Genomic DNA, 27360 nt, shown 5'->3' with positions numbered 1-27360 from the left:
AACACTAGAATTAGTCAAATATTTGAATTTTAAAATGATATAGTGTTGACTTTTCGCTTTCGTGCAATATATATTTTCCAGTGGAGAGAGTGTAAATCACAAAAGAAATATAATTGGTTGTGCTATTTTGTTTTATAATTTGCTTTTTTTGTTAGATTAAGCTTGGGTTAAGACTTACTCTCTTTGCAAGTACCATACACACAGCTGGCACTTCAGTGTGGAAATAGTTACTATACAGAAAATTGTATTAGTGTAGAATTAAGCATGCAAACACTCAAGCAATATGAAAGATCACAATTAAGATTACATAAAAACCCATAATTTTGTCCTGCCCTACATTCCTTATCTTACTGCACATAGCTACAGTGTAAAGAATGAAATCCACGTCTCTGGAATCCCAGTTTAGGGTTTTAGGTACCAGAGAGCATCATTTTCCCAAATGCAAAAACTGTTTCAGGATTAGAGTCAAAAGCATTGCTTCTTTTTCTTCTTCTTCTTCTTTTTTTTTTATTTTTTTATTTTTTTATTTTTTTTAGTCTCCGAAAGATATTATTTCACTTCCACTAGTACTTTTCCCTTCAGGTGAAGGGAATGAATCCATTTTAGAAATACTGAAGTGTTTCAGCAAATCCCTTTTTCTTCCCAGAATTCTTATGACTCAGAAGTCCCATGATAGTTATCTTCTTGCTATATAAGGGTAATCAGGTTTAACCTGTACAAATCATCTTGTGTATGTGCCTGAGTGTGTTTGAGGAAGAAAAGGAGTGCATTAGAACATTTTTTTTCTCTTTACTCTCTCAGAACATTTTTCTCTCCAACTGTAATAGAATGAGATTCTCTCCTTATATTCTACTTTATGCTACATGAATGCTCAGAACAGATTAAGGACTTTTTTCCTGAGTTCTAGTCACAGGAACCATGATGCCCCAGTAAAGATTACACAAACAATGATCTTTACCCTCTTTCTTCGAAGAAGTCCTAATTCTAAAGATAACAAAAAGCTGAGGTAATGTCATAGCACAACCAAGGATTAATGAAAAAAAAAAGGGGGGGGAAAAAAAGATTTAAAATCACTAGACCAAATCATTAGACCTCTGAGGGCTAAATTCTATACTGGATCCCTCAGAGGCCATATAAATTTTTTTTTTTTCTTCTGACCTAACATATTGAGTTATCCGAGCTATATACTCTGAGTCTGTAATTGGTTAACTTGGCTTGTCAATCAAGCTTCTGCGACAGTCACTGCTCTTCAGCCCTGGGTGCACAGGCTGCCTGCATCTCAGTCTGAAATTAGACACATTTGGGGCTTTCCAGTAATTCAAGACTGCTAGTCAAATGTGATTTAGAAGTGGTTTTCTAAGTGTTATTTCTGGGTTGCATCTTGTGCTTGCTGCTTTTCATAGGGGTCAAAATCACAGCAGAGATAAAAGACAGACACATTTTTTCAATGCTTTAGTTTTTTAATTAGTAGAATATTTATTTTATTTTTAAGTGTACTTTAATTAAACTGAAATGTTGCTATTTTTAAAACCAAAGACTTTTAAAGTTTTCACATAATCCAACAAATAAATAAAATACAATGTTTGACAAGATTGACCAAAATTGTTCCAGAGTGGTACGTGTCATCAATATGAACTCCTCTCTTGCCTGGGTAAAACAAAAAGTGAATGGTAACGCATAAATTTAGTAAATCAGTCTTAAACACAAAGAAATGCCCACCCACCCCTTAGGTAGTGTAACTGCAAAGCTAAAGCTATGAACATGAACATGTTTCTGCTGAGGCAGCAGAGCATAAAATAAAAAACTGACTGTTGATGGTAATCAGAGCTACAACCTCCCCAGGGTTCTAGGATACCTAATTTAGCAGTCTAGAATAAACTGATATTAATCTTCCCCAGTAATCTACAAGAATTCGGTCAGCCATTYCATTTCATTAATCTGTTCAGGTCCTGCAAAGGGGTTTAACATCTTTGATCAAGAGTAATTTAATATTTTAGAAATAGGTACTAATTAATGACATTTTATTGTTGCTAACAGTAGAAATAAAAAACAACGAAGATTAGGACAGGAAGACAACAATAGATCACACAAAGGTGATTAAATACTGAAAAAGTATTTTGGAAATACAAAAGTAGTTCAGAAATATAGATATAGAATGCACTTCTGATGCCTTTTCCTTTTCTGTTATTTTCACATAAGTCTAGACTGCAAAGATCATAACAAATCAAAAATCAAGAAATTTCATTTAACTATTTAAAATAACTCCTATCAAAGTCCTCATTCATTACATCAAATATAACCAAGAGCTTTAAACTTGGAAAGTCAGGGAGTGAATATTAGCAATATTGTTTGGTAACAGTACACCATAAGGGGATGGAAAGTGATATCAGCTACGTAATCTTCAGCAAATGACTTCATGTTGGCTTCAGGTTTTTACATACATAAAGTAAGAATTTCAATTCAAACGCAATTTCAGATATAAAAAAGTTCAACCTATGGATTAAATAATCTTTATATYTACAAGTTTTAATCTGTAGATTTAAAATGGTTGCATAAAAGTTAAATATTATGTATCTACAATACTTTGGTGTTATCTTGTAATTTTTATTTTTTTTTGAACCAGAAAATTTATTGTGCTAGTTCTTGCTTACCTTGGTATGTCATTTTAAATCCTTGCCTATTTTCTGAGTGATCACTGTAAAAATGGATAAGCGTTTCGTGAGTGGTACTCAGTAGAGGTGATGGGAGTTCTGGTCCACTGAACTGGCCAATCATAGAGCTGGTGTGRTAAGGCCCATTCTGAATTTCAAGGAAATCATGATTTGCTTCAGTGGAGAAATTCAGAAACTGAATATGTGCACCTGCAGCCATAAGAAAAACAGAAGAATTAAAAACAGAATTCTCATAAYCCACATTGCTTAATGCTATGGCATGCACACATCAAAAATGAAATCAATAATTGTTATTGGCACTACATATATATTGCAGTCATCATTCAAAATGCGTGGCTTAAACTACAGAAATGGCAGCTAAGTTTTGCAAGAGTTGCAGCTRCTAATTTGTAGATGCCCAATAAACACCTTCATTACACATACAAGTACCAATTAAAGGAATTCACAAAATTCAGCAGCCTGATCCTGAGTCCTCCTACACCAGCCTGCAGAAACACTCAGGAGAGGGGGAGCTCTCAAATCCTGCTGCATCCCCGTGGGATCAGGCTGCTGCCAAAAGAGCAATACTGTGGGTGGGCCAGGCCCCTCGCGGAGCCTCGGGAGTGCTCCTGACAGAGCAGCCTGCAGCATTTCTGAGGCAGATGTTCACCTGCTTCGCTCCAGCTGTCTACTGCACCCCGGCCAGGTTCTGCTGGCCAAAAGTATGTACATGCCCCCTCTTCCCTCCAGGTTGATCCAGGGTGTCTTTGGGGCCATTCTGCTTGGTATGGAGTCCTGTAAGATGTGCTAAACTCTGGACTGAAGATAGATATTTATTCCAGATTGTTTAGCACAAACTCTCAACAGAAATCAGGTGGCTGAAACAAGCTTTTTTTAATAAAACGTGTGTGTGTGTGTGTGTGTGTAACAGTTTCAAATTCAAGAATCATTCCAAGGGGAGTAAGAGCTGTTTTTAAATCTTGACTCTGCTTAATGTGGACTATGGGCTTGGAGATCAGGCTTCTCAAATTATGTCTATATACAACATTAAAAGAAGGACAGGATGAACCCCCTGGTCCTAAAGCCAAGYAGCATCAAGTAACACGCAACCACACAGCTATGGCCTAAATTCTGGGAGAAAATCAAGAATTAGTTGGGACTTTGTAAAACAGATTTACTGAATGAGTTAATAATTAAAATGCTATGAAAGGCTCAGTGCCTTAACTTACTCCCTGACATTTAGCAGTATAGGAATACTCTTCTTTCCAGAATATCTTATAGATTAATCATCAGAGTAAGTCATTCACTCCCTCTTGCTCCGTTTCTCCTTTTAGTCATCTCTGTGGCTTGACATCTAATCATTTATATAAAATGGAAAATTTTTTACAGAGGAAACTATACCAACTATCAAATAAATAGGTCCACTTGTAAGAACGTGGGATACTTAGCTCTTTTCTGACCTAGGCAGAGTGGCAGATATGAACAAAAAAAAAATAGCTCCTGTATAAGAAAACTAATCCCAAAGCTATCAACAGACAGACATCCACATCAAAGTCTGATCATCAGCTGTCCCTTGCATGATGTCTTATCTGGTTAGCCTGAGTTGTGCAAGGTCACTCATTTTCGAATCCTCTTGGGATTTAAGAAGATGTAGGTCACTGAGCAGCTTACAAATACCTTGACCTCAGTATGAGTGTGTTGTAATTCCCATCCGAGACTGGATGGCAACAGTATGGGAATTCTAAGGATCTGAGCAGTCAATAAATGCTATACTTAATTTCCTGAAGTGATAAGCAGATGTTCAATCTGTCATAAGTATACAGGTCTAAAATTCATATTTAGATATTTAAATAAAAGTAGTTTAATTTTCTGATATAGTCTTTTATGATCCATAGAATATCTTTAAAATGGAATCATTTTTATTTAGTTACTGAAAAGGAATTTACATATCTAGTTTTAAGTAGCCAAAATAGAATAACTATGCATTTTAAAAATAAAAAGTGTATTTACCAGTAATATCTAAAAATTTTAACTGTCTAAACCACATTGTAAACACAAACATAGGCACATTTTTAAAGGTTTTCCAAATAAATTAATTCTAGTTAGAAGAGATACTGTATGTATCACTCAAACCTTAACTCTGAGTTTATACTACCTATAATTGACAATTTGATACACCATTAAMAAGTTTCCACACTAAATCATTACATAAATACAGTTGTATAGATACTGATAGCTAAAGAAAATAAATTATTATTCAGTCAAATTATAATTGCACTGCTTCCTGCCCCAATCTCAATGACTCTAAATAAAGAGAAYTGCAAGCTGAGCTAATTTTTTTTGACAAATGTTAATCAATTAATAGCTACTTGGAATCATTGCAAAATCACCAAAATTCATACTCTAAAACATGCTCTTTGTATCTGTTTAAAATCTTTGGATTTTCAGTAGTGTCTTCTTTCAGGTGATTAGTATTTTTTTTAATTTGTTTTGCATGACAAAGACAGCCCTATATTTAGGGAGATATTTAGGCCACACAATTTTATTGTTGAACTTTGCTTAAGCACACTTGTGTGCTTGCACTAATTTAATGAAAGCATGGGCTTCATTCAGTTAAAAAGTTTTAATAAATATCAGAAGAATAGATAGGAATAAAGGAATAGTTATTAAAAGATAAAGTCATTGTGAGTTTAATTATTTCACTGGAACTTAATCAGTCATCACATGTGCAAGAGTGCTGTCTTAGTTTTTGTATACAGTGCTAAACATTTATTCAGTACCACATTAAAACCCTTCCAAGTAGTTTTCTGAAGCATCATCCAATCTTGGAAATATTTTATATGTGTTTCAAAGATTTAATGTATCTATTTTGAAAGGATGAATGTAGAATGAATAACTCTTTGGTAGACAAGTTCATACCCATGCAATTAACACAGTATTCAAGATACTGCAGTGAAAGTGCTCTGTGAGATTAAACTTGGTAAAAAGAAGCTAAAACTGTCCATAGATATTTGACAAAGAACTTAGCAAAAAGTAGTAACTTACAGGTAAAAGAATTCTTTCCTCGTATTCTTGATAGCAATACTAGATTAATAGTATGAAGACCCTTTATCTGTTAAATTCCTTGCCAAGCAGAACTATAACCTTTTCTAGTTACAGAATTACTGCTTCTGGTGGGTATGAGGGATTCTGAGAAGTGAGAGGGATAGTAATAAGATACAAAAAAACACCTCCATAATTAATCCATGAGACATTGTCAACATGGAAAAGTTTAAGGAAGAAGAATGACTCTGAGAAATAGAAAGGATTGTTTTGAAAGACAGTCTTGTAACAAMCTAATTAGGATGAAATGGCTCCGAAACAGTTTCTTACCATTTATATTTTTCACAAATGTAGCTTCAGAATGCCAAAAGTAGTCAAAGATATCTGATCTATAGTTTGCTAAGGCTATTCCTAGTGGATCGKTTTTACAAGGTACAAACTGATGAAGTGTGCTATGTTAGCAGTTACTTTTGAGTGGCATCTGCTCCAAGTAGGACTTCTGTTGAATTAATTTTTCTCCATCTTGCTATAGTTCCTCATATACATAAGATTACATCATGTATTACAGAACATATTTTTCTTCTATAAAACTAAACCTTTCCAAGGATGTTTGCCTCGKAAGTCTGACTTACAATGAACAATAACATGTGCAGTTAGAAACCCTGTACATGTATGCAGGTGTCTATGAGACTGGAAATCATTGTACATATTTTTTTATCCTCTTGTTACATGTCTCCCAGGAATCACACAATCACAGAATGGTTGAGGTTGGAAGAGACCTCTGGAGATCACCTAGTCCATCCCCCATGCTCAAGCAGGGTCACCTAGAACACGTTACATGGGGTTGCATCCAGGCGGGCCTTGARKATCTCCAGAGAAGGAGACTCCACAACCTCTCTGGGCAACTTGTTCCAGTGCTCTRTCACTCTCACAGTGAAGAAATTCCCCCTCATGTTCAGGTGGAACTTCCTGTGGTTCGGGATCTTAYAGCTGTTTGAATCTTACAGCTGTCTAAAAGATACTGACATTTCTGCACTGGTTTTCTCTCAGTTTGGATATGATCTGTTGTATCAGGTCTTCTGCAAGTTATTGGAATGAAAGTAGTCTGTACTAAAAAGATTAGCCAATCACGTACGTAATAGRATTTCCTAGTCTATCAATTAACTTAGTATAATATATTTGCTTTAAGTAGTGCTTCTTACTACCCCTTTTATGAAGGCAAATGCAAGGCATAGAAAAATCAGGTTCTGGAGAAGAGTATAGTGAATTGAATAATAATAATTTTAAAATTAATTTTCTTATTTGAGCACATTGAATTCACAGTATGTAGCATTATTTTTCAGAGCAAGAAATATCATTTCCCTTTTGCTTCTGATAATGATAGAAGATAGCTTTTTGTATGTGGTGTTATAGATCACTTATTATCYGTGATTACCTTCTCAGTATAATTATTATTAATTCTCTGAAGTTATTTTCTGTAGGGCAATAGCTGTAAGGCAAACTGAAAAAGTATCTAAGTTGCCAGCTGTTATCTGGGATTTGGAATGAAGTCTTAGAATGTTTCTAAGTGAACTCATAGTGCYAGAAATTAGGTATTGCCTATTTTCATAGAACATACTATTAAAAAATCACTTGAGGGACCATGAAAGGGTATTAACAGAAGACATCTAATTAAATTAGAAGTTAAATTGTCTATTTCATCTGATACATCCTCATGTAGCAGAATTCAATTGCTTTGAAATCAGTTTCTGAGAAAGACTGAGTTTTACAAACAATACTTTGCTTTGCCAAACACATATTTTAAAATTGCCAACAATTTCCAACTCAAAAGACAGAATATAATGATCCAAGGAGTAAAAGGTACATTTCACTGGATAAAAATCTGTTTCATTCTGGAAACCATAATATTCTTATATATTTATATATCTGGTGATTAAAAATACTTCCTGCTCAAATGTAAGTTTACTTACCATATCCAATAGGCAATAAAATTTTCCATGTACAATCTAAGTTACTAGGATAATTTCCAGGAAAACCTGGGCTCAGGATCACACCACCCATGTTTGTCAGTGTTCCACCACATTTAGCTATTAAAAAAGAAAAAGAAAGAGAGTCGTTGATTTAATAATACTAATTCTTAATATTTGGTACATGACATATATGACTAATGCAAGTTGATACAGTAAAGACAGCAATTACAAAAGGGAAAAAAAAAGAGAGTTTCATTTAGGGAAGAAAGCTTACTCTGTCTACAATAATCATTACAGTTTTACTGTAAAGATGTAGTTGCACACATAGACTGGACAATCCATTGTCTCAGTTTGGCAACTGTGGTTGAAAATGTCTGACACTATGTTTAGATAGGCTTCAAATCTAGAGGAACGGATCTGAGATTAAACTGAATTTTCACCCTGATCCATGATCAGCTAGCTAGYATAGCTAAAATTATGCATAAGAATTGCCCAGGAACAGGAAAGAAAAAGAAAGAAAAAAAACAGTTCTTTCTTTAATTCAGAAAGAGGACTGACTAGCTCTGTAAAAGAAGTATTATTTGCCCACAATCTGTAGGCATGCTTTCTTTATGGAAATGCTTTTCTTTAAGAAATTCACGTGTTTGGAGAGTGAAAAGTCTGTTGCATCATTTAGGATGAYACATAAAAACTAATCCTTAAAATATGTGAAACAACTTGTAAAGAAGTGTCCAGGTTTACACTCTTGGTCAAGATGATAATATGAAGGAAGATTAACATCAAAAATCCAATTTAGATATTATAATTTACATTTATTATTTTAAGAATCATTATTTTAACTTTTTGAAGCTACATGACAGCTGTTACAATGATGTCAGATCTGGTAGCAGGAACTGTGATAACTGTACTGAAAAACTGAAAATAATYTATTTGTTAGACCTTATGTGAGATTTAATCAAAAGAAGGAAAAACTAATACAAAGCTGAGAAAGAGATTTTGAACATCTCAGATATCTTTGCTTCTCAGAAGTCTCAAATATCTGTAGATTCCTAAGATGTCAGATACATTATCTAGTGAAAATAACAGATTTATGTTTAAATCTCTAGAAAAATCAATATTGTAAGGGGAGATTTTTACATTCAGGATAGTATAATTTCATGAACTAAAAAGAAAAATAAATCAGTATCAACCAGTACACTGTCTGAAAACAGGAACTATATTTAATATACAAAGTGAAGCATGAGATTAAAAAAAAAGAAGAACCTTTTTGAGTACTTCCTCATCTTAATGTCCCATTTCTAAAATTTATTTGAAGGAACTGCCCTGCCCTCATGTTAAGTAGAAGTAACYGCTTGTGGAGAAGTTAAAAATACAAAATAAATATATGCCTAACTATTCCAAGGAATCTTTCAAAACCATTTCACATTAATATTGCTGGCTATGATCCCAAACTTTTTAATTCCTCTTATATATGATGCTAAAAGGACAGCTTTTGCTGATCAAATATTAAAATTAAAAGGATTCACTGAAGAGTGTGTTTCAAAGCTGAAGTGGCAAGACCTTATGGCGGGCCAGTCCTTCTCTCCCCTTCTATTGCTTCTTTTTCTTGAAACGAGCTTGTAAAAAGACACCAGAAGCTTGACTTTCTAAATTTATGTTTAATCAAGAAACAATACGCTGGAACAAGATTATTATCTACACAGGGAAAACTCAGATCTGCTGGGTAAGGTCTTTGTGTGCTTACAGGAGGAGTTCTTTTAGTTTTGCTTTCCAGTTCAGCACCTTTAATGCCCTTCTCAGACAAAAAGAATGAGCCTCTTTTGGGTCYCCAGAAAATTCGACATTTCACTGTCCCTGAAGGCCTAGCTTCAGATTTGTCCTTCCTTGCAGGCTGCTCTGAGAAGTCTCCTAGGCTGCCTTGTACTCCAGCAGGTCCTCCAGGCTGAGTATGCTGCAAAAGGAAGGTATCATCTTCCTCTCCCTTCTGAAGACTATTCAGCCTGATTCAAGTGTTCAGGACAAGGTAAATAAAGTAAACATCTATGTTTCCTCCTCTACCACTCTCACAACTTTTAATTTATTTTAAACATCATATCCACTGTATATACAACAAACAATACAAGTTATTTTAAGTAAGTCTTCTATACTTCATAGATTTTGAAGTTTTGAATGAATCAGAATTAATTGAAGGAGTAACAGGTATGACAAAGCCAGGATTTCCTTCTAATGGCTGTTCAGAAYAGCACACTGAAACAAGTAAGTATTCATACCAATGCAGAGAGGAGACGGATAGTTCCAGCGTCGAACTGTTCCTGGCATACAAGAAATATGAGAACGGCCCTGTTAGGAAAGGGTAAAGTATTAGATTATGGGAGTTTCCAGGAAAGCAGAACCAAGAACCTCCTAGATTATCATATTTGTCTTTTTCTATTTTAGGCAACTGCATTACAATTACCTCTATTTTCAAATACTTTAGCTTTTGTGATCTTATTTTTCTGTTGAATAAATCTTCTAAAACGCTCTTCCTTTGATACCCTGAAAATTTCTTCAAATTTTCAGACTAAATATAAGCACGGTCACAAAAGAAAGGCAACTTAGTATATGCATTCAAATGGTCAAACTGGTTCACACACTGTTTTAGTGCAGGTGTCCTAGTCCACAGTAAAACCTACTAGCTCCCTATCAGGCTGCAAGCTAGAATGAATCAGCCAYTGCTCTCAGTAAGGGGTATAGACATAGGAAGAAATTTGTCCCACATCTGCTAGGTACAGATGGTATGGACATCGACCATGCCAAGACAGTCGTCCACAATTACCAGCAGGCCTTGAATTCTCACATGCCCTCACAGCATCACTCRCTTCCTAGATGCAACATCTTGGCAGCCTGCTATCAAAGTACAATTACCTCTTTATTTTGCTGCCAAGTTTAATTTATTGCATCTGTTTTTAAGAAGAAAGAAATAGCAGAAGAACCAAGCAGAATCACGTGGTYGCTGGAAGAGACAAATGACACGGCTGCAACCTGCAAAGCCTGTTCCCAGGTGCTTCAGGGTGGCTGCCCTGGACCTACCATGAGACGCTGCCAGCTCGCTTGCACCCATAACAGCTCAAACTGAAAACTTTGGAGTAGAACAAACAAAAGCCTTTCTGTCAATTTTCACTGCTGAGGAACTCAGTTTATGCATCCTGTTGCTGGAACGCRAAGACGGTTAAGCTCACCGGAGTGGAAAAGAGTCTGATATAAAGATTGAGACATGAGACTGAGAGTAAGGTTTATTTCCTGTTTTAACTATTTGAAAGTTCAAAGTTGCACAAGTCACTTAACATATCTTGCTTATTTGCACCAAATGTATTAAGAATCCCATTTGTCATAAGGTAGCATATTTTATATATATAATATGAAGAATTATTTAAGTATTAGTTGTCCAAAGCAATCCAATTCTCAGAAAAATCAGATAGACTGTGTAAACTATATTAAAGGAGAATCTGTTTGATAAAATTGCTGTCATATAATTTGAAATGTTCACAAAAAATAATGACACATACTATCTTGAATAAAGATAACACAGAATTGTATGGAATACAAGTATTTTAAATAATTATTTACTTCAATTTGTTTGGACAATCACCTTCTGAAATACAAATTGAAGTGATCTGAAAATTTTTTTTGGATAAAAAAAATCAGTTTTCATTAAAATTATGAAAAAATAATTTASGAATTTTCTTATAAAAATACTCTAAATTGACAATCAAGCAATTCAATAAAACATTAATTTTGAAAAAAAAAGATTCTTTAATTTAAAGGGAATATGTGCATGCAGTCAAAAATGTCACTAAAGTGTCATCTTAGCTGCATTAAAAATGGATGAGGTTTTGAATAATTTACTTGATGCGATATTCTCTATTTTTTTCCTCTCTTCCTAGTCTTCTACAATTACATGTCCCTGAYGTGAGGAGGTAGGTAAGAGCCATAATTTAACTACCAGAGTGAGGAAAAAAATGGCCTATAAAAGATCTTTTAAAAGATAAAATGAAATTATTCCTCTGGTTTCAAGTCTCTTCCCAACAAGAGCATACTTTGATTTTAGTCTTTGAAAATCTCCTCTTGGGAGAGAGACACTTAATGCTATAGTTAGCAATTACTTTTTTATGCCTCTGCAGCTAGTGGTTTAAGCTCTGTGAGTTTTCTGGTAAATCACAAATATAAACTAATCCACACTGGATTACTATTGCTTGTTGTGAATATGTTTGCAAAAAGCTGAGGGTAAATTTGCAGGTAGAGTGAAAAAAAAAAACCCAACTAGATCTGCATGATGCAAGATATGATGATCTATACCTGTTGAATAGCAGACATACTGTTGCCTCATAGAAATTTTATCTACCTATTYATTTATTCATTTTTAATTGGCGCTACTTTTAGTTGTCCTGCTGAGTAATATACAATATATAAGTGTACGCACAATTTCTTACAGTGGACTCAATATAGTATACAAATATTCATTAGTGTTTTGAAAGGTTTAAAACTGTATTTATTTTTGAATCTTGAAGGCCTGTTGTTTTACACTTAGAGAAGATCATGAGACTTTTTTTAATACAAGTAAGTCAAATTCCAGAGTTAGGATTACAACTGTATTTATATGGAAATAAAGGTAAGCGGTACATTTATAAGCTAGAGAAGAATACACTATGATATTTTAAGAAAATATTTTATCATAGAATCCCTGTAAGTAAAATAACTGAAGTGTAGTCATATCCAAGGACAAGATAAGAGAACTGCATACATGCAAAAGACATCTTGTAGTTTTGTGAGTGATATACAGTGTATTAAAGCTTACCTTTAACACAGATCACTTTCTTATGTGCAACTCTCTTCATCACAAATACGTTTTACAGTAATACTGTATTTATGTATTTACACTTTAGAATATAAATAAAACAGTTCTAAAACATCAAGTGAGAGCTAACAAATGTATGTCTTGAAAAGATTTCATATACACATTCTAGCTGCTACTGGAGTATTCATATTCTGTGTTATCAATCAAATCGCCAGCACATCCAGTCTCAGTGTTTCAGCCGTACTGTTTGGAGTACAGACCAGAATAACTTATTGAGACTATATCTATATTTTGAGAGTCCACCTATTTCTAATCCATGTCAGAAAAATGGAATCACCTCATTTTTTCATATGTGAACTTCAGATGTTTCATAGTTGAAAAAGCAGGGAAAGAAAAGTATGCAATATTATGGTCAGTACAAGTACGATTTATCTCACCAAACTTTGGCAGTTTAAGATTAGATAAACATGTTAACCTTCTGTTGAATTTTAATCAGTGAAGAAAGATAAATACTTTCAGAGCAGGATACCTGTCTTTGAGCACTATTTTATTATGAATCAGCCTTTGGAGGTGGCTGTCTACCATTAGTGACTTTAGTGGGAGCCTAAACAGCCAGCTTGTAGATGAAATCAGCCGGATTAGATGGCTATTTCACTTCTAGAAGAAACAATTACTATTAGGTAAGTATCTCACTTTGTTCTATCAGAGCACTGACATAGGCTTACCAAATAATCAGGTGTTTGCTTGTATCTATTTCAGTCTTAGCGGCACAGAAGTAGTGGCCTAKATCACAGCAATGAGGTACTAAGCACCTATTGGCTACTATATGAACAGCAATTATCTGACAGCCCTATCAGCATCACTATTTGATCCAAATCTTTCACCATTCTGTGGAAATGTATAAAAATATCTAAAGAATTCCACATAGCTTTTCTACAAATATTCAAATAGGAATCTTTCTCAAAGAAGCTAAAAAGAGATTACTTTTGACTTCATAGATTCATAGAATCATAGAATCAGTAAGGTTGGAAGGGACCTCTGGAGATCATCTAGTCCATCCCCCATGCTCAAGCAGGGTCACCTACAGCATGGTAGACAGGGTTGCATCCAGGCGGGCCTTGAAGATCTCCAGAGAAGGAGACTCCACAACCTCTCTGGGCAACCTGTGCCAGTGCTCTGTCACTCTCACGGGGAAGAAATTCCCCCTTCATGTTCAGAYAGAACTTCCTGTGCTTCAATTTCTGCCCATTGCCTCTTGTACTGTCACATGGGACAACTGAAAAGAGTTTGTCCCCGTCCCCTCGACACCCTCCCTTCAGGTACTTGTACACATTGGTAAGATCCCCCCTCAGTCTTCTCTTCCCCAGGCTGAAGAGGCCCAGCTCTCGCAGCCGTTCCTCATAGGGCAGGTGCTCCAGCCCTCTGATCATCTTGGTAGCCCTATGCGGGACYCTCTCCAGTAGCTCCATGTCTCTGTTGTATTGGGGAGCCCAGAACTGGACACAGGACTCRMGATGAGGCCTCCCCAGGGCTGAGKAGAGGGGCAGGATCACCTCCCTCCACCTGCTGGCAACACTCTTCCCAGGAGACCATTGGCCCTCTTGGCCACAAGGGCACATTGCTGGCTCACAGTCAGCTTGTCATTCACCAGCACTCCCAAGTCCTGCTCTGCAGAACTCCTCTCCAGAAGGTCAGCTCCCAGCTTGTGCTGGTGCCTAGGGTTATTTCTCCCTACATGCAGGACTCTGCACTTGCCCTTSTTGAACCTCAGCAGGTTCCTCTCCGCCCAGYTCTSCAGCCTGTCCAGGTCTCTCTGAATGGCAGCACAGCCCTCAGGTGTGTCAGCCACTCCTCTCAGCTTGGTGTCATCAGCAAACTTGCTGAGGAGGCACTCTGTCCCCTCATCCAGGTCATTGATGAAGAAGTTGAACAGGATGGGACCCAGGACTGAGCCCTGGGGGGACACCACTAGCCACAGGCCTCCAACCAGACTCCACGCCACCAATGATGATCTTCTGAGCTCTGCCTTTCAGACAGTTCTCAATACACCTCACTGCCCACTCATCTAACTCACACGGGCTGAGCTTCCCTAGGAGGATGTTATGGGAGACAGTGTCAAAAGCCTTGCTGAAGTCAAGGTACACAACGTCCATTACACTTCCCTCATCTACCCAGCCAGTCTTTCCATCATAGAGGGCTATCAGGTTGGTTAAGCAGGATTTCTGCTTGATGAATCCATGCTGGCTACTCCTGATCACCTTCTTCTCCTCTACATGCTTAGAGATGACATCCAGAATGAGCTGYTCCATCACCTTTCCAGGGATGGAGGTGAGGCTGACTGGCCAATAGTTGCCTGGGTCCTCCTTCTTGCCCTTCCTGAAGACTGGAGTGACATTGGCTTTCTTCCAGTCCTCAGGCACSTCTCCAGCTCTCCAGGACCTTTTCAAAAATGGTAGAGAGGGGCCTGGCAACAACATCCACCAGCTCCCTCAGTACCCGTGGGTGCATCCCATCCCAGCCSATGGATTTGTGGATGTCTAGCCTGCCCAGAAGGTCTCTAATCCTTTCCTCCTCAATCAAAGGAAAATCTTCCCTTCTCCAGACTTTCTCCCTCACATCCAGGCTGCARGAKTCYTGAGGGCTGCCCTTAGCAGTGAAGMCTGAAGCAAAGAAGGCATTCAGTAATTCTGCCTTCTCTGTATCCTTTTTCACCAGGGCCCCCGCCCCATTCAGTAGCGGGCCCACATTTTCCCTAGTCCTCCTGCTACTGATAGACTTGATCCAATGACTTKATCCAATGACACTTCAAATTAGGTTATATCTATTGTTGAATAATCAAATTTATTATATGTTTACTTCCAGATTGATTCTGCATTGAAATACAGTGTTCTTTAATCCTGTGTGTATTAATAATAACAAACTAAGAAATGAATGATAAGAACATATTGACTGTATCTGGACTGGTGGCAGTGCTTGAGCCAGTTCTCTAGTGTATAGGCCAAAACACATTCTTTAGTATACCTATGTTTTTTCAATTTGTTTTTCCAAATTCATCTCCAATACAGGGTATTCCCATGCAAAATATCTATTAGGAATGGTCTCTGSCTTGTGATAATTAAAGATGCTTCACCTAGGCCAAAACCACACCAGTGTCTCATTCTGACAAATTAATAGTACTTATGAAGAAATTCCAGTGTCCATGCCTTCACCTTGCCTCTGTTAACATAGACATATCTGTACAGCATTTCATTATACACTTAGTTCAATGTTACTTTGAGAAAGGGGAAAAAAAAAAAAAACAAAACAGTGGTGCATTAGCCTTCTTTAAATGAGAGTCAGAATCTACCTGGAGTTAGAATTTAATAACAGACAGTCCCTTCAAAATACTGTATAATAAAAATGTGCCGTAAAAGCTTGTACGTCTCTTATTTTTCTGACTGACATTATAGCTATCTACAAAGGATAATGTAATTGCAAGATAAAACAGGGAAAACAAAGTCAATAAAGACCAAAAGGTAAAGTTTCTGAACTAGATTATTCTCCTAAAAATATTAATTTCTCCTTTGCTGGGAAGTGAAAAAGCTTAAGCAGTTGATATACGAACTATCAGTTGGCCTGCAGGCATTCCTCAAAMCATTAAATCATGTGCTCAGGATGGGTAGAACAGACTTTGTTGTGGCCAAGTCTTGAATCTTTTCCAATTAGACAAAATCTTTTCTGCTATGGATATGGAATTCTTTGTACTTCTGATATAGGCTGTTTGTGATAAAATCAGGAATAAAAATCATGTTACAGATGTAAAGAACATGTATTAAGGACTTGACCCTATAACTGTTAATTACCTGCATATACTTTTCACGTTCAGATGTTTCCACAGACAGCCTACAGCTATGATGATTATTCTGATTCCTGCCCAAGTTTTAGGAGAATGATAAGAAATATTGAGACCACATAATAAATCTGTATATGCTGAGGGAGCACTGAATCAGAAAACAACAGATAGGGAGGCCTGTACATTATGCTTTTCTGGAGCAGAGGTTCTGACATTTTGCCTTCTCCGATATGGTAGTATGCTTTTACAGAATCTTGAATGGGACTTATTATTCCCCAAAAGATTCTGAACTCAGATTTCTTCAATGCATCACATCAGTGATGGAATATATATAAATGAACTAAGGGAATTAATAAGAGGAGAAAAAAATCTACMGTTTTAGATTAATAATGCTGTGAAAGTTACAAACAGTTGTTCAAAACTAAACCAGTGTGTGAACTTCAGTGCGCTTCACCAATCCATGAACCAATTTATAATAATTCTTTCCTTTAAATCATTTTAAAAGTAGATTTAACATTAAAAAAATTTGCATTAGGAAATTCTGCAGTTTCTGAGTAGAATAAGAATTCCTATGATATATTTCTACCACTGTGATTAAAATTCCAACTAGAGGAACAACTTCAAAAAACTGGGAAARCAGCACAGTTTCAATGACCATAAATCACTTTGTATAGAAAACATTATAATCATGTTTTTTTTAAAAAAAAAAATTTCTTTGTCCATTTTAATATTTATTGCTACTCAGTGGTATGTTACTCTGAGACAAGACATGCCAGCCCAGATTTACTGAGGACTGGATGTGCTACACACATTCATAACTTTGTAATGCKGAAGTACTCACATTGATTCTGTTGAAATCATCTCTGTTTCCACACCTGATACTCTCATTATAATAGGATTGGGGAGGGGAAGGGAGGTTATTATCAGTTTGTTGCAATTATTCCACAATGTAAACTTTGAAGAAAAAAGAAAGAAAGAAAGAAATACCTGTAATGTATATCCTGGCTCACACTGAAATGACAATACATCATTCACCATATATCTATCTCCTGATTTGATCCCATTGCTAGGAATTACAGGTTCTGGACAGGCAGCAAGGCCTACAGCTGAGGAAAATAAGCACAAAGATTGAAAAAGCATAGATAAGTGGACAACTCTTCATTGATGTTCTCTACTCTAATAAACTGTTTCCACAGCACTGTTTTTCATTAACAGAGAATTAATTAAAAATGTATTTCATCATTAAACTGAAATTATGTTTAAAGYACAGAAGTTTTCAGAACTGCCCTGCAGAATACAAATGATAAGATTTAAACCAAAGATTACACACTGTGACAGTACCAATTACTATGTCATGTTGCTAGGACATTTGCTATGTCATTTTATAGTCTTCAATCAGCATTGTAATTCCAGTATATTAGTGGGGTTTTTTTTTTTTTTTTTTTTTGGTTTTTTTTTTGATGAAGGAAAGCAAGAGAGAGAATAAACTTTATATATGTTCCTTCTTTTCAGCAACAAAAGAGCAAAATTCCTGATGCTAAGTGGAAGAAGATTTTTCACCAACAGCTGGAGGCTGAGGGTATTCCTTATGTTTAGACAACTCAGTCTCAACTATTAGTTATAGAGAGGCTCAAACACCCAGTGCATCTGTAGCCATTAAAACTTAGTGCTCTTAACTTGCAGCTAAATCCTCCCATAAGTGTGACAGGACAGTCTCTATTCTTAAATATTTTTTAAGTCAGGCCTTGGCAAACAGAAGCTTAGTTTTACAAAGCCTCTCTGTGACTGGTAATCAAAATTTCAGATGCATTCTCCCAAATTTGGCAACCTGAATTATCAGCTTCTGAAGATTGCCAACTGCATGTAACTAGAGAAAGTTACTACTGAAACTTTGTTATTTTAGATCAGTATCGGCTATACCTTTATTAGAATACAATGTGTAAACACACRAAGAAAATGGAAATTACTTTTAGAATGCGTGAGACTAGATCTTTCAAACTTATTAGCACAACATTCTGTGAAAAAACAGAGAAAAATAATGCTTTCTTGGCTGTAACATTCTACATTCTTTACTTCACTTGTATGAAAAACCTAACTGCTACATCTTTCAYTGTTTTCTTATGATATCTAACCCCTCTGATGACAGTAAATGTGACTTGAAAGAGTGTTTAGTACAGAAATTACATGATATTTGGCTTTACTCTGATATCTGACATTTCAGAGTCTGTTGTTCCAGATGGTTCATCAYGAAGCAGTATCTGATGTTATCCACTGAGATCCTACTTTTTCTATGGAAATACTATTTTCTTTCAGATAATGATGCTTACAGATTTTGATACAATGTTTTAACTTTATGCAATCATCTACGTATGTCTTTTAATCACTCTTATACAAATGCCTTACTAATCTTAAATATATACATTTGGATTTTGTGTTTCCCACTTCATCCACTTCCAATTATTATTATTGTTTTTTNTTTTTGCTGTTCATAGAATTGGTAAGGTTGGAAGGGACCTCTGGAGATCATCTAGTCATGCTGTTCATCTAGTTTTGCTGTTCAAGAATAAGTTTAAGTAAATACATTTTTCATAATGAAGCATAGAGAAATTTGAACTGGCTTTTATACTTTCATTTGAAATTGTGACTGTTGAGCCATTTTTTGGTTTCCTGGAACTTTGTTCTAATCATGCACTTTCTGTCTCCTATGCTCGAGTCTTACTGCTTTTCATTTCTTTCAGGAATGAACAGTGGTAAAACCAAGACACTCTAACACTGACAGAGGTACCAAGTAATTTGAAGATAAGTCTTCAAAACAATTGCTACTAGAGCTATCAAAACAAACATTTTCTGTTGGTATACACAGAATGATTTAATGGYTGCATGCCACAGGATTTCCCTGAGGTATGTATTTCTGTATGGAAATGAATAGGTTGTGAAAATAAATAAATTCAGGTTAAAGATTTAAAGCAATTTCTACCACAGAATTTTTCAAATTTAATATTCTACTAATATCAGCAACCTTCAAGCAATGCTATGCTGACTTCATGCGTGGCCATTTTGTGAAACTGTATTATTGCAAATAGAGATGAGAGTAACATCATCAATAATTTGGTTAACATGGTTTCATTTTAGTTGAATTTACCTAGTATCACTCCTTTGGTCCACCACCCTGTCTTTCCTAGTGCCAAAAATGCATCCACATCTGGAAAAATTTCTTTGGTTTCATAGGAACAAAATATCTATAATCTGCATCTACACAAACTGCCTCTTTGCTCCATTATAAAGTGAAGGGGAACAGTTTATTTCAACATTTATTACAGCATATAGATTTGTTTGCTAGTTTGAGAAATCAGTATTCAGACTCAACTTGAGTGAATCAAACATTATTTCTGAATTTTTTTRCCCTTCTCACTCTTGAATAAAAAAGAATAAAAAGATTTGCTCCAGAGTCACCATTATTAAATATAGAAGAACCAAAGCAATTAAATTGTTTACAAATATCAATATACTTGCTGAATTCTGTGAATATAAATTTGWGTTTCACTTCCTGATTTCAAGAAGTTTATGTTTTGGTGAATTCAGCATTCTTGAGTGTTGAGGGTTACAGACACACAGTCTTAAATCTGTATCAATAAAATTACTCTTATGGATTTTACTTAGTCATAGAAACAGGTTTGTAACAGTGACTGTGTGGCAATAATAATACTGTGCTTGGTAGAAATCTTTTCTTTCTATTAGTTGCTTATTCTTTGTATTATTGCCACTTCTTATTTTGTCTTCTGTTATAAAATAGAATATTCACCAGGATATCACCAAACAGTATGCAAACCTCACTTTTAATTGACTTTATTGGATATGCAATATTGTTTCCCCAAAAGCAAAGAGAAAGTTGGTAACAGTCAAATATTTACAGTCCTCACCCCTTTCATTCTAATCATTACATTATACTAGCTTATAACTAGCTGTTTTGAATTGAACAAAAAATATATCTAAATGTAAGATTTTCTTTTTCAGAAAAAACAGTATTTACTTGGTATAGTAAAAACTGCAATTTAATTTTAATTTATCACAGAGTTCAGGAAAAATCAAAGGTCCAAAAAAACAACAGATGCTGTTTCTATTTATAAATTACAAAGGGTTTTCTTTTATTTTCAAATTTAGATAATTTTTAAACTTTTTAGTTAGAGCTGGTCCAAATATCTTAAAGAATGCTTGAGAGAAAATAAATTTAAATTCCAGTATCTGAGGACAAACCAAAAAACCTAAAGATCCACAGACTCTGAATACATTAATTTAGACTGTATGTGTACAGTCAGTAATAAAGGAAAAATATGTTAAATGTCAAGTYTAAGCAATCAAGAAAGGACAGGGTTTGCTTAGTGCACGCTCTTCAGAGCCCAGCTTCTGCTCTACAGTACAGCAGAGAACACATCAATGTCAAGAATGATAACCCTCTCCCTGACCTCCTTCCACTTACTGCCTGACAAATACTTTCTTGGCCTCCACTGTGGCATAAGACAAACAAGCCTCACTTTTATAATTATATACATGCTTACAATTACCTCACATTCTGTCCAGACATCAATGCCATTGCTGGCAGAAAGAAAATTCTTGCTGGCATATCTGACAATGTGAATGCCCATTAATGCCCATTCAGAAAGCTGCAAACCGAGCAATACAAGGATTTCTTGACAGGTTGACCAAAAGTCATCAGGCTCTCTTTCTTGTCATCATCTCTCCCGCCCCTATGCAGCTAACTGGAACATATTGTTCTTTACTACCTACAAACATTAAGCTGGAGTGAATTTTTCCCTCCATTTTGACTGTGGTGTATATCAAAATCCAAGCTGCCCCTTCCAAGACTGAACGCTTCAGACCTCAACTTAGAAAATGAACCTGCCTCAATGGATTATTGCAAAAGGGGTCAGGTTCACGTCAACAGCTATAAGAGTTGTATAGATTTACTGACAGGATCAGCATCTGCTAAATTAAAATGGCACATTTATGATTCCTTCCTACTTTAATACAGGGAAAAAGAGATGATTACTGCACTGAATATCTGCATTAAAGACCTCAGTATAAAAAAGATCTTAATCTGGACCTAGAAAAAAGTATTATATAGAAGAATCCATCCCCTTCTCCTCTGCTATGCTGACTGATTTTTATCTTTGAATTTATTTGAGAACTTAATGATGGAGAAGTACTACAAAAAGTATTCACTGTTCTCTAGGCCTTTTACTAGTAAATCCATTGTTTCAGCTCCTGAGAACCTTTAGCACAGGAAAACATGTAAAAGAGAAGCTTCAGAAAACAAAATAGTAATTAAAATTTAGCTTATGTTGTCAAATATATTACACTGCTTTGGTATAACTGCAAAAATAAGACTTTCTAAAAGAATGACACAGAATTGTGCTGTATATCCTAATTAAAGGTAATAAGGCCTGATGACTTTTTAAAATGTTGATTATATAAAATAGGATTTTTACTGAAATAATTAATTGTAAGAACTATATTTGGACATATTCACACTTATAGATCTTTATGGCACAAACACACCTGTCCTTGTATTCATTATAGATTCACTTCTTACTAAAAGAAAGCTGACTGCATGAGTAAACACTTGTTGTTTCCAGGCATTAATCCTTTTGTATATTCATTTTTATACGAAACAAAACATTGACCCTACTATTGAATTAACAAATGAGATTTAAAACTAAACTTGAAATTTCAGTGCCACAAATGCAATTGAGTTAAGTTGATAAGTTTCTAACTCATACTGTTCAAATGCCTGTTTCCTTTGCTCATTAAGATTAAAAGCAATTCAGTTAGATTGCAGGAATGTTTATTCCTTCTACTGACAGAAATGCAGCAAAGCACATTTTGATTGGACTTGGTGGTAGTTGTGAAAATAACTGTTACTTATTTTACCACAGTTTGGGGAAAAAAAACATACATGTGAAAGATCAGTTTAAATGATTAATTCCTGTCTTTTCTATAGTTATTTGTTACATATTTTTAGTGTTTTGGTTTTTATAACAAGTTACTGAAACTAGTTAAACACCTACAGCACTTCTGAAATAACAAGAAACAATGCCACACAGTGGTTCTGTATAATACTTACATTTAAGATATGAACAGAAAAATTTTTTTTCTAAAGCACTGGCCAATTATTTCTCTTAATTTTAGTGAGTTCATGTATCTGCATTCTGCAAAAAAAAAAAAAAAAAAAAAAAAAATCCAACCCTAAATCATCAATTTGCCTCTAACATACAAATTAGTGTTAGAAGACTTCTTTCACCTTCTATTAAACTGTTTATTATATTATTTGGTGAGCATGGTTTACATAAACAAAATGAATCTTTAAATGTGGGTTTGGCCAGGGGATACAGAATGTACTCAAAGAGGAAGTTTTTTATTAAGATGTACTGCCCAGAGCACACACTGCAGGTTCAAAGTTAACATATAAAGCTTTTTTTTTTTTTTTTTTTTTTTTACCATTTATGTTATGGCAGCACATGAAAAAAACAATCAGCAATGTGGTCCTTTGCAAAAAGATGTTGAATCAAAATACAGGAATGAAAATAACTATTAGAAAAAAGATTGCTTATCTTGGACTACCCACTTGTACCTGTGTTCTTGATGCCTAACACACAGACATCCCAAGCTAAAGGAGTAGGTTACAACAGTATAAAGCTACAGCTGCTTAGCCAGTCACATGGAGTAGCCCTAAAAGTAGCTWCCTAAAAGCTACCTATCCCTAAAAGTAGATACCGAAGACCCCTCTAAGACTACTGGGATTTCTGTCCTAAAAGTTTAAACTTCTGTAGGAAGAAGAAAGAATTGAACTGAGGTCTCTTATACCAGCTGAATGTTACAGCCACAGAGCACTTTTTTTAGAAGTACTGTGAATCCAGCCCTCATTTTCTTTTGTTTTTCTCACAAGCAACAGATGTTCAAACATAGCATTTCATGTTGAATGATATTTTTTCTCCAGGCACCAAACATCTTTGTTTTGTTTTCTTTAGTAAGACAACCCCTCCACAAAATCAAGTAAACTAACAGTACATTTTTGCTCCAAACTTTAGATTGACTTTTGAACTAAAGGAATCTATTTATTTGCCCAATCCTGCTTCAAWCTGTACATGAATTAATGATCACTGAGTTAAGAATTCATAATCAAACATTAGCAATATGTGCACCTGGCTACCTTGAAATATATTTCCTTCTATGCTCCTTCCTTGATCYAAAATTATAAAGTATAAATATAAAAAGAGAATATTCTTGTTGTGGGGATTTGCTCAGTTTCTGTATTCACAGTCACAGACACATTATGCTCCTACTATCCCTGCAAAGATCACATAACCACAAGAGAAAGCAAATTATTCTTTCCTGATAGACTGTCAACAGAATAGTTAACCAAGCTTTGAATGCTTAATCTTGCCACCTTCAACCTATACTGAGTTATAGTTCTAAAAATCTCTTGCATTGAAATATTGGCACTAGTGAAATCTGTAGACATTTTAACAGAGCACAGTTGTAGGACTGGCAATTAGGAGACAAACAAAAGCATAAATCCAGCTGACCTTTCATGATCTCAAACACTTTTTACTTGTAAGCAGAACACATTTGTTCAGGAGTCACAGARACAATAAAATTGATACAATAAAAGATAATAAAATTGAACTTCAAAACGTTCACTCTACCTTCTCAGAATAAACACATACTTCTTTAAATTTCATATGGAATTGTATTTTCATTGCACATGAAGGGAAAAGGCTCAGGAAGGAATAGATAGGTCCCATGGGTTAGCTTTTACAACCACAAGATCCTCTTTGAGAAACAACGACTACAGGATCCAGCTAACAAAGTAGGGCAAAAATATCTTTTTCAACAGGATAACCAGCTGTGGAAGAGGAGGAGGGGTAAGACTACAAGCCCCAATTAATTGAGGAAAAMTAGATGAGGTGGAAAGCAAAGGGTGTACAGTGGTGAAAAGAAATCTCAGGAAACATAAAACAGGACATAAGGACACTTGCCTCAAGTGTACCTATGTAAATACACCCAGTCTGGGAATTAAGAAGGAYTAACTGGAGCTCCAGGTCTAGAGCACAGGACTGCAACATCACTGGAATAACAGAGGCGGTGGGGCAGCTCACACGATGGGAGTGCTGTGGTGGAGAGATGCAAGCTTTTCAGGAAAGATTGCTAGGAAAGCTGGCGGGAAGGGTAGTCTACGTGAAGTGGCAGATAAAATGTATGGCACTCCTRCATAGGATGGATGACAGGCTGGCTCTAACATCCTGAGGGCTTGCGGGTCAGGATCAGAGGGGAGGTCAGTGAGAGTGACAGTATAGTGGGTATGTATTACTCACTACTCAATCAGGGTGAGGAAGTGGACAAAACTCTTTCTAAAGAAGTGGAGGAAATCTCTATATCACAAAATCCTGCCTCTTATTTGGGACTTTAACCTCCCTGACATCAGCTGGAAGGGCAATACAGTGGGACATTCTGGAGGATGTGAGGGGTAACTTGTTACAGGTACTGGATGGGACAGACAGGGTGATGTACAAACAATCTAGCTGGAGATGTGACAGTGGCAGCCTTGGCAAGCACGTAAAAATGGAGTTAAAAACCTAGTTGTGAGGAAAAGCAAATATCTGACTCTGGTGAGGAGAGTCTGTGGGAACTTGGCTTGCTCAGCATAGAGAAGAGAGAGCTTTGGGGACAATCATCAGCAAAGCAGAGCTATGCTCTTCACAGCTGTGCATGGTGGGAGTATGAGAGACAACAGCGAGAAGTTGAAATAAGAGAGGTTCAGTTTGGTATAAGGAAAAGCTTCTTCACGGTGAGGACAGAAAAGCAGTGGAGCAGGTTGGCCAGTATAATTGCACAGTCTCCATCCTTGGGGATTTTCAAGACAACATTGGATAAAGCTCTGAGTAACYTGGTATGACCTCACAGCTTCCCCTGTCTTGATCAAGAGGTTGGGCTAGATGCTCTCTAACTGTCATAAAAGTGTTTATAGACATGTCTAAAATGTGTTTTTATACTTTAAAAAATGAAATGTTGAAATATTTATTTTCTTACTTTTTTGTGAAACAAATATTTCTCAGATGACCAGCTGAAATCCAAAGCAACTYTAAGGATACAGATATAACAAAAATAACTTTTTCTTCACTCTGTAGGTTCTGAATTCTCTTTTAGCTACCAATTCAGTTTCAGCTAAGCATGGATACTGACCTTTAAAGGTATTCAATTCCGTCAGTGATGGAGTACCTTAACTTTAAATACTGCACTCTAGCACTTTAAAGTGTGGTCACTACAATTATCTGAATCAATTGTTGTACCTGCTCCTAGTGACTTAGATGGTTTCAGCTGAATGTGTATTCTATCCTTATGAGGGAAATGTTAAAAGAGGATAAAAATAACATACATATTTTACATCATGAAGATATGAATGCATATAATATATAACAAAATTTCCTTTTCAAGAAAATTCTTAAAATTCTTAGCAATACCTACTTCCAGTTAAAAGGAATATCATATAAACATGTTCTGAATTTACTGCTTTAATATTGTACTAAAAATTCCTGAGAGAGGGAATAACACAAACAGGTTTGAATTAAACACAATTAGGTGAAGTTATCCACTGAAGTATTCTATAACACCAGTTCTCTGTCATTTAGAACTAAGTTTCTCATAAAACATAAAAAATATGAAAATTTGTCATACTGAAGAATTTGCTATTAACCATCTTAGGTTCTTCTGCTCGTACCACCAACGATTTACCAAGAGAACTCTAATATTTTCTTATGACTCTGGGATTATTATGCTGTTTGCTGTAATTACAGTAATTTGGTGAAGGAAATAATTTGATGGGAAGAAATAATAAATATATGCATGAATGAATAGGAAAAAAAGGTTATTGGTTCTCTTTCTATGCRTTCCCAACTGGAAAGGTAGCCCTTACATTTTTAGTTTTCTAAATTGCAGAACAAAGTTGAAATAAATTGGAAAAATAAAAAAGTTATACTTAAAAAACATTGTTAAAATATTGTTCTGAATTGTCAGGTTGATTTGATTTATGCTTCTAATTTGTGAAATCTGATTTTCATTAACTTCGACTGTCCCTTTGCTTAAAATTTCTGTATAATAGACAACATTTATATCAGAGTCATGATGATTAGAGCTTATTTAGGGAGGGGAAAAAAAAATCTCTTTCCCTTTCCATACACATGCTTTTTCCTGAGAAAGATTCAAAGACCAAGCAGTCTTACTTTTGTATTCCAGGTGAAAACCAGCTGCTGCCACACTAATGTCGGAATGAAAATGTAGATAAAGCTGATTGGAGGTGCTATTCAACAATGCCGGCACAGTGGTACCTAGAAAAATAAAAGTTGTGAAATACAATGTTGCATGGTGATTTTTAAAGAGAATATATATGCAGAGCTTTATACTGAATACACATAACCAAGACTGAATCAGAAGGCTCATTTCCTTCTCATTATGTGCATGAAAATCTTAAATATTCTGCTATGTTTTCTCTTGAAGTTGCAAGAAAATTTTGATTACAAGTTGTGATACTAAGTGGCTATGTAAGTATAATCAAAGTAGATCCCCTCATGTTTAGATGAAACCCTGTTGACTTCAATAGAAAAAAAWATGTAAGTAAAGGATTCAGTTTTGAGATCAAGCTCAATGTCATTTGACTTCTTCTCACATGTATAAAGAGTAGCACAGACTGAAAGAGTCTAAATCTTTTCTCTTTATGCCTTCTTCCCAYAATAACATTACAACCACTTATTCTAGCTCTGAGGGCATGCAGAAACAGAAAATGAAGATGTGAGTGCAACATGTTAAAAAAAAAAGAAAAACAAACAATAAAATTTTATCTAGTTAATTCAAATAACAATAGCTAAATTGCAGTGTCACTGACTTCAGCATGTGCTACACAGCAAGATTATCACTAACCCTGGACAAAACCTTGCCCTTAAATAAAACTTTGATATAAATGGTGAGAAGCTAAAAAGA

At 35.5% G+C, this 27360-nt stretch overlaps 1 protein-coding gene across 1 annotated transcript in view; it reads right to left on the bottom strand.

Moving 5' to 3' along the window:
- CSMD1 (CUB and Sushi multiple domains 1) overlaps nucleotides 1–27360 on the bottom strand; it is a 626201-nt gene that overhangs the window by 146480 nt on the left and 452361 nt on the right. The window contains exons 37-41 of the mRNA XM_085309436.1: nucleotides 26607–26711; nucleotides 17317–17435; nucleotides 9934–10003; nucleotides 7664–7780; nucleotides 2652–2861 (exon numbers count right to left, since the gene is read on the bottom strand). Of these exons, the coding sequence (XP_085165562.1) occupies nucleotides 2652–2861; nucleotides 7664–7780; nucleotides 9934–10003; nucleotides 17317–17435; nucleotides 26607–26711 (621 nt within the window). The remainder of the gene's footprint in view (nucleotides 1–2651; nucleotides 2862–7663; nucleotides 7781–9933; nucleotides 10004–17316; nucleotides 17436–26606; nucleotides 26712–27360) is intronic.

Source organism: Rhea americana, unplaced genomic scaffold (assembly GCF_003343005.1).
Source record: "Rhea americana isolate MKP2758 unplaced genomic scaffold, rheAme1 scaffold_299, whole genome shotgun sequence".
Lineage (NCBI taxonomy): Eukaryota > Metazoa > Chordata > Aves > Rheiformes > Rheidae > Rhea > Rhea americana.
Note: the sequence above shows the minus strand (reverse complement) of the source record. Positions and strands in the feature narration are given on the sequence as shown.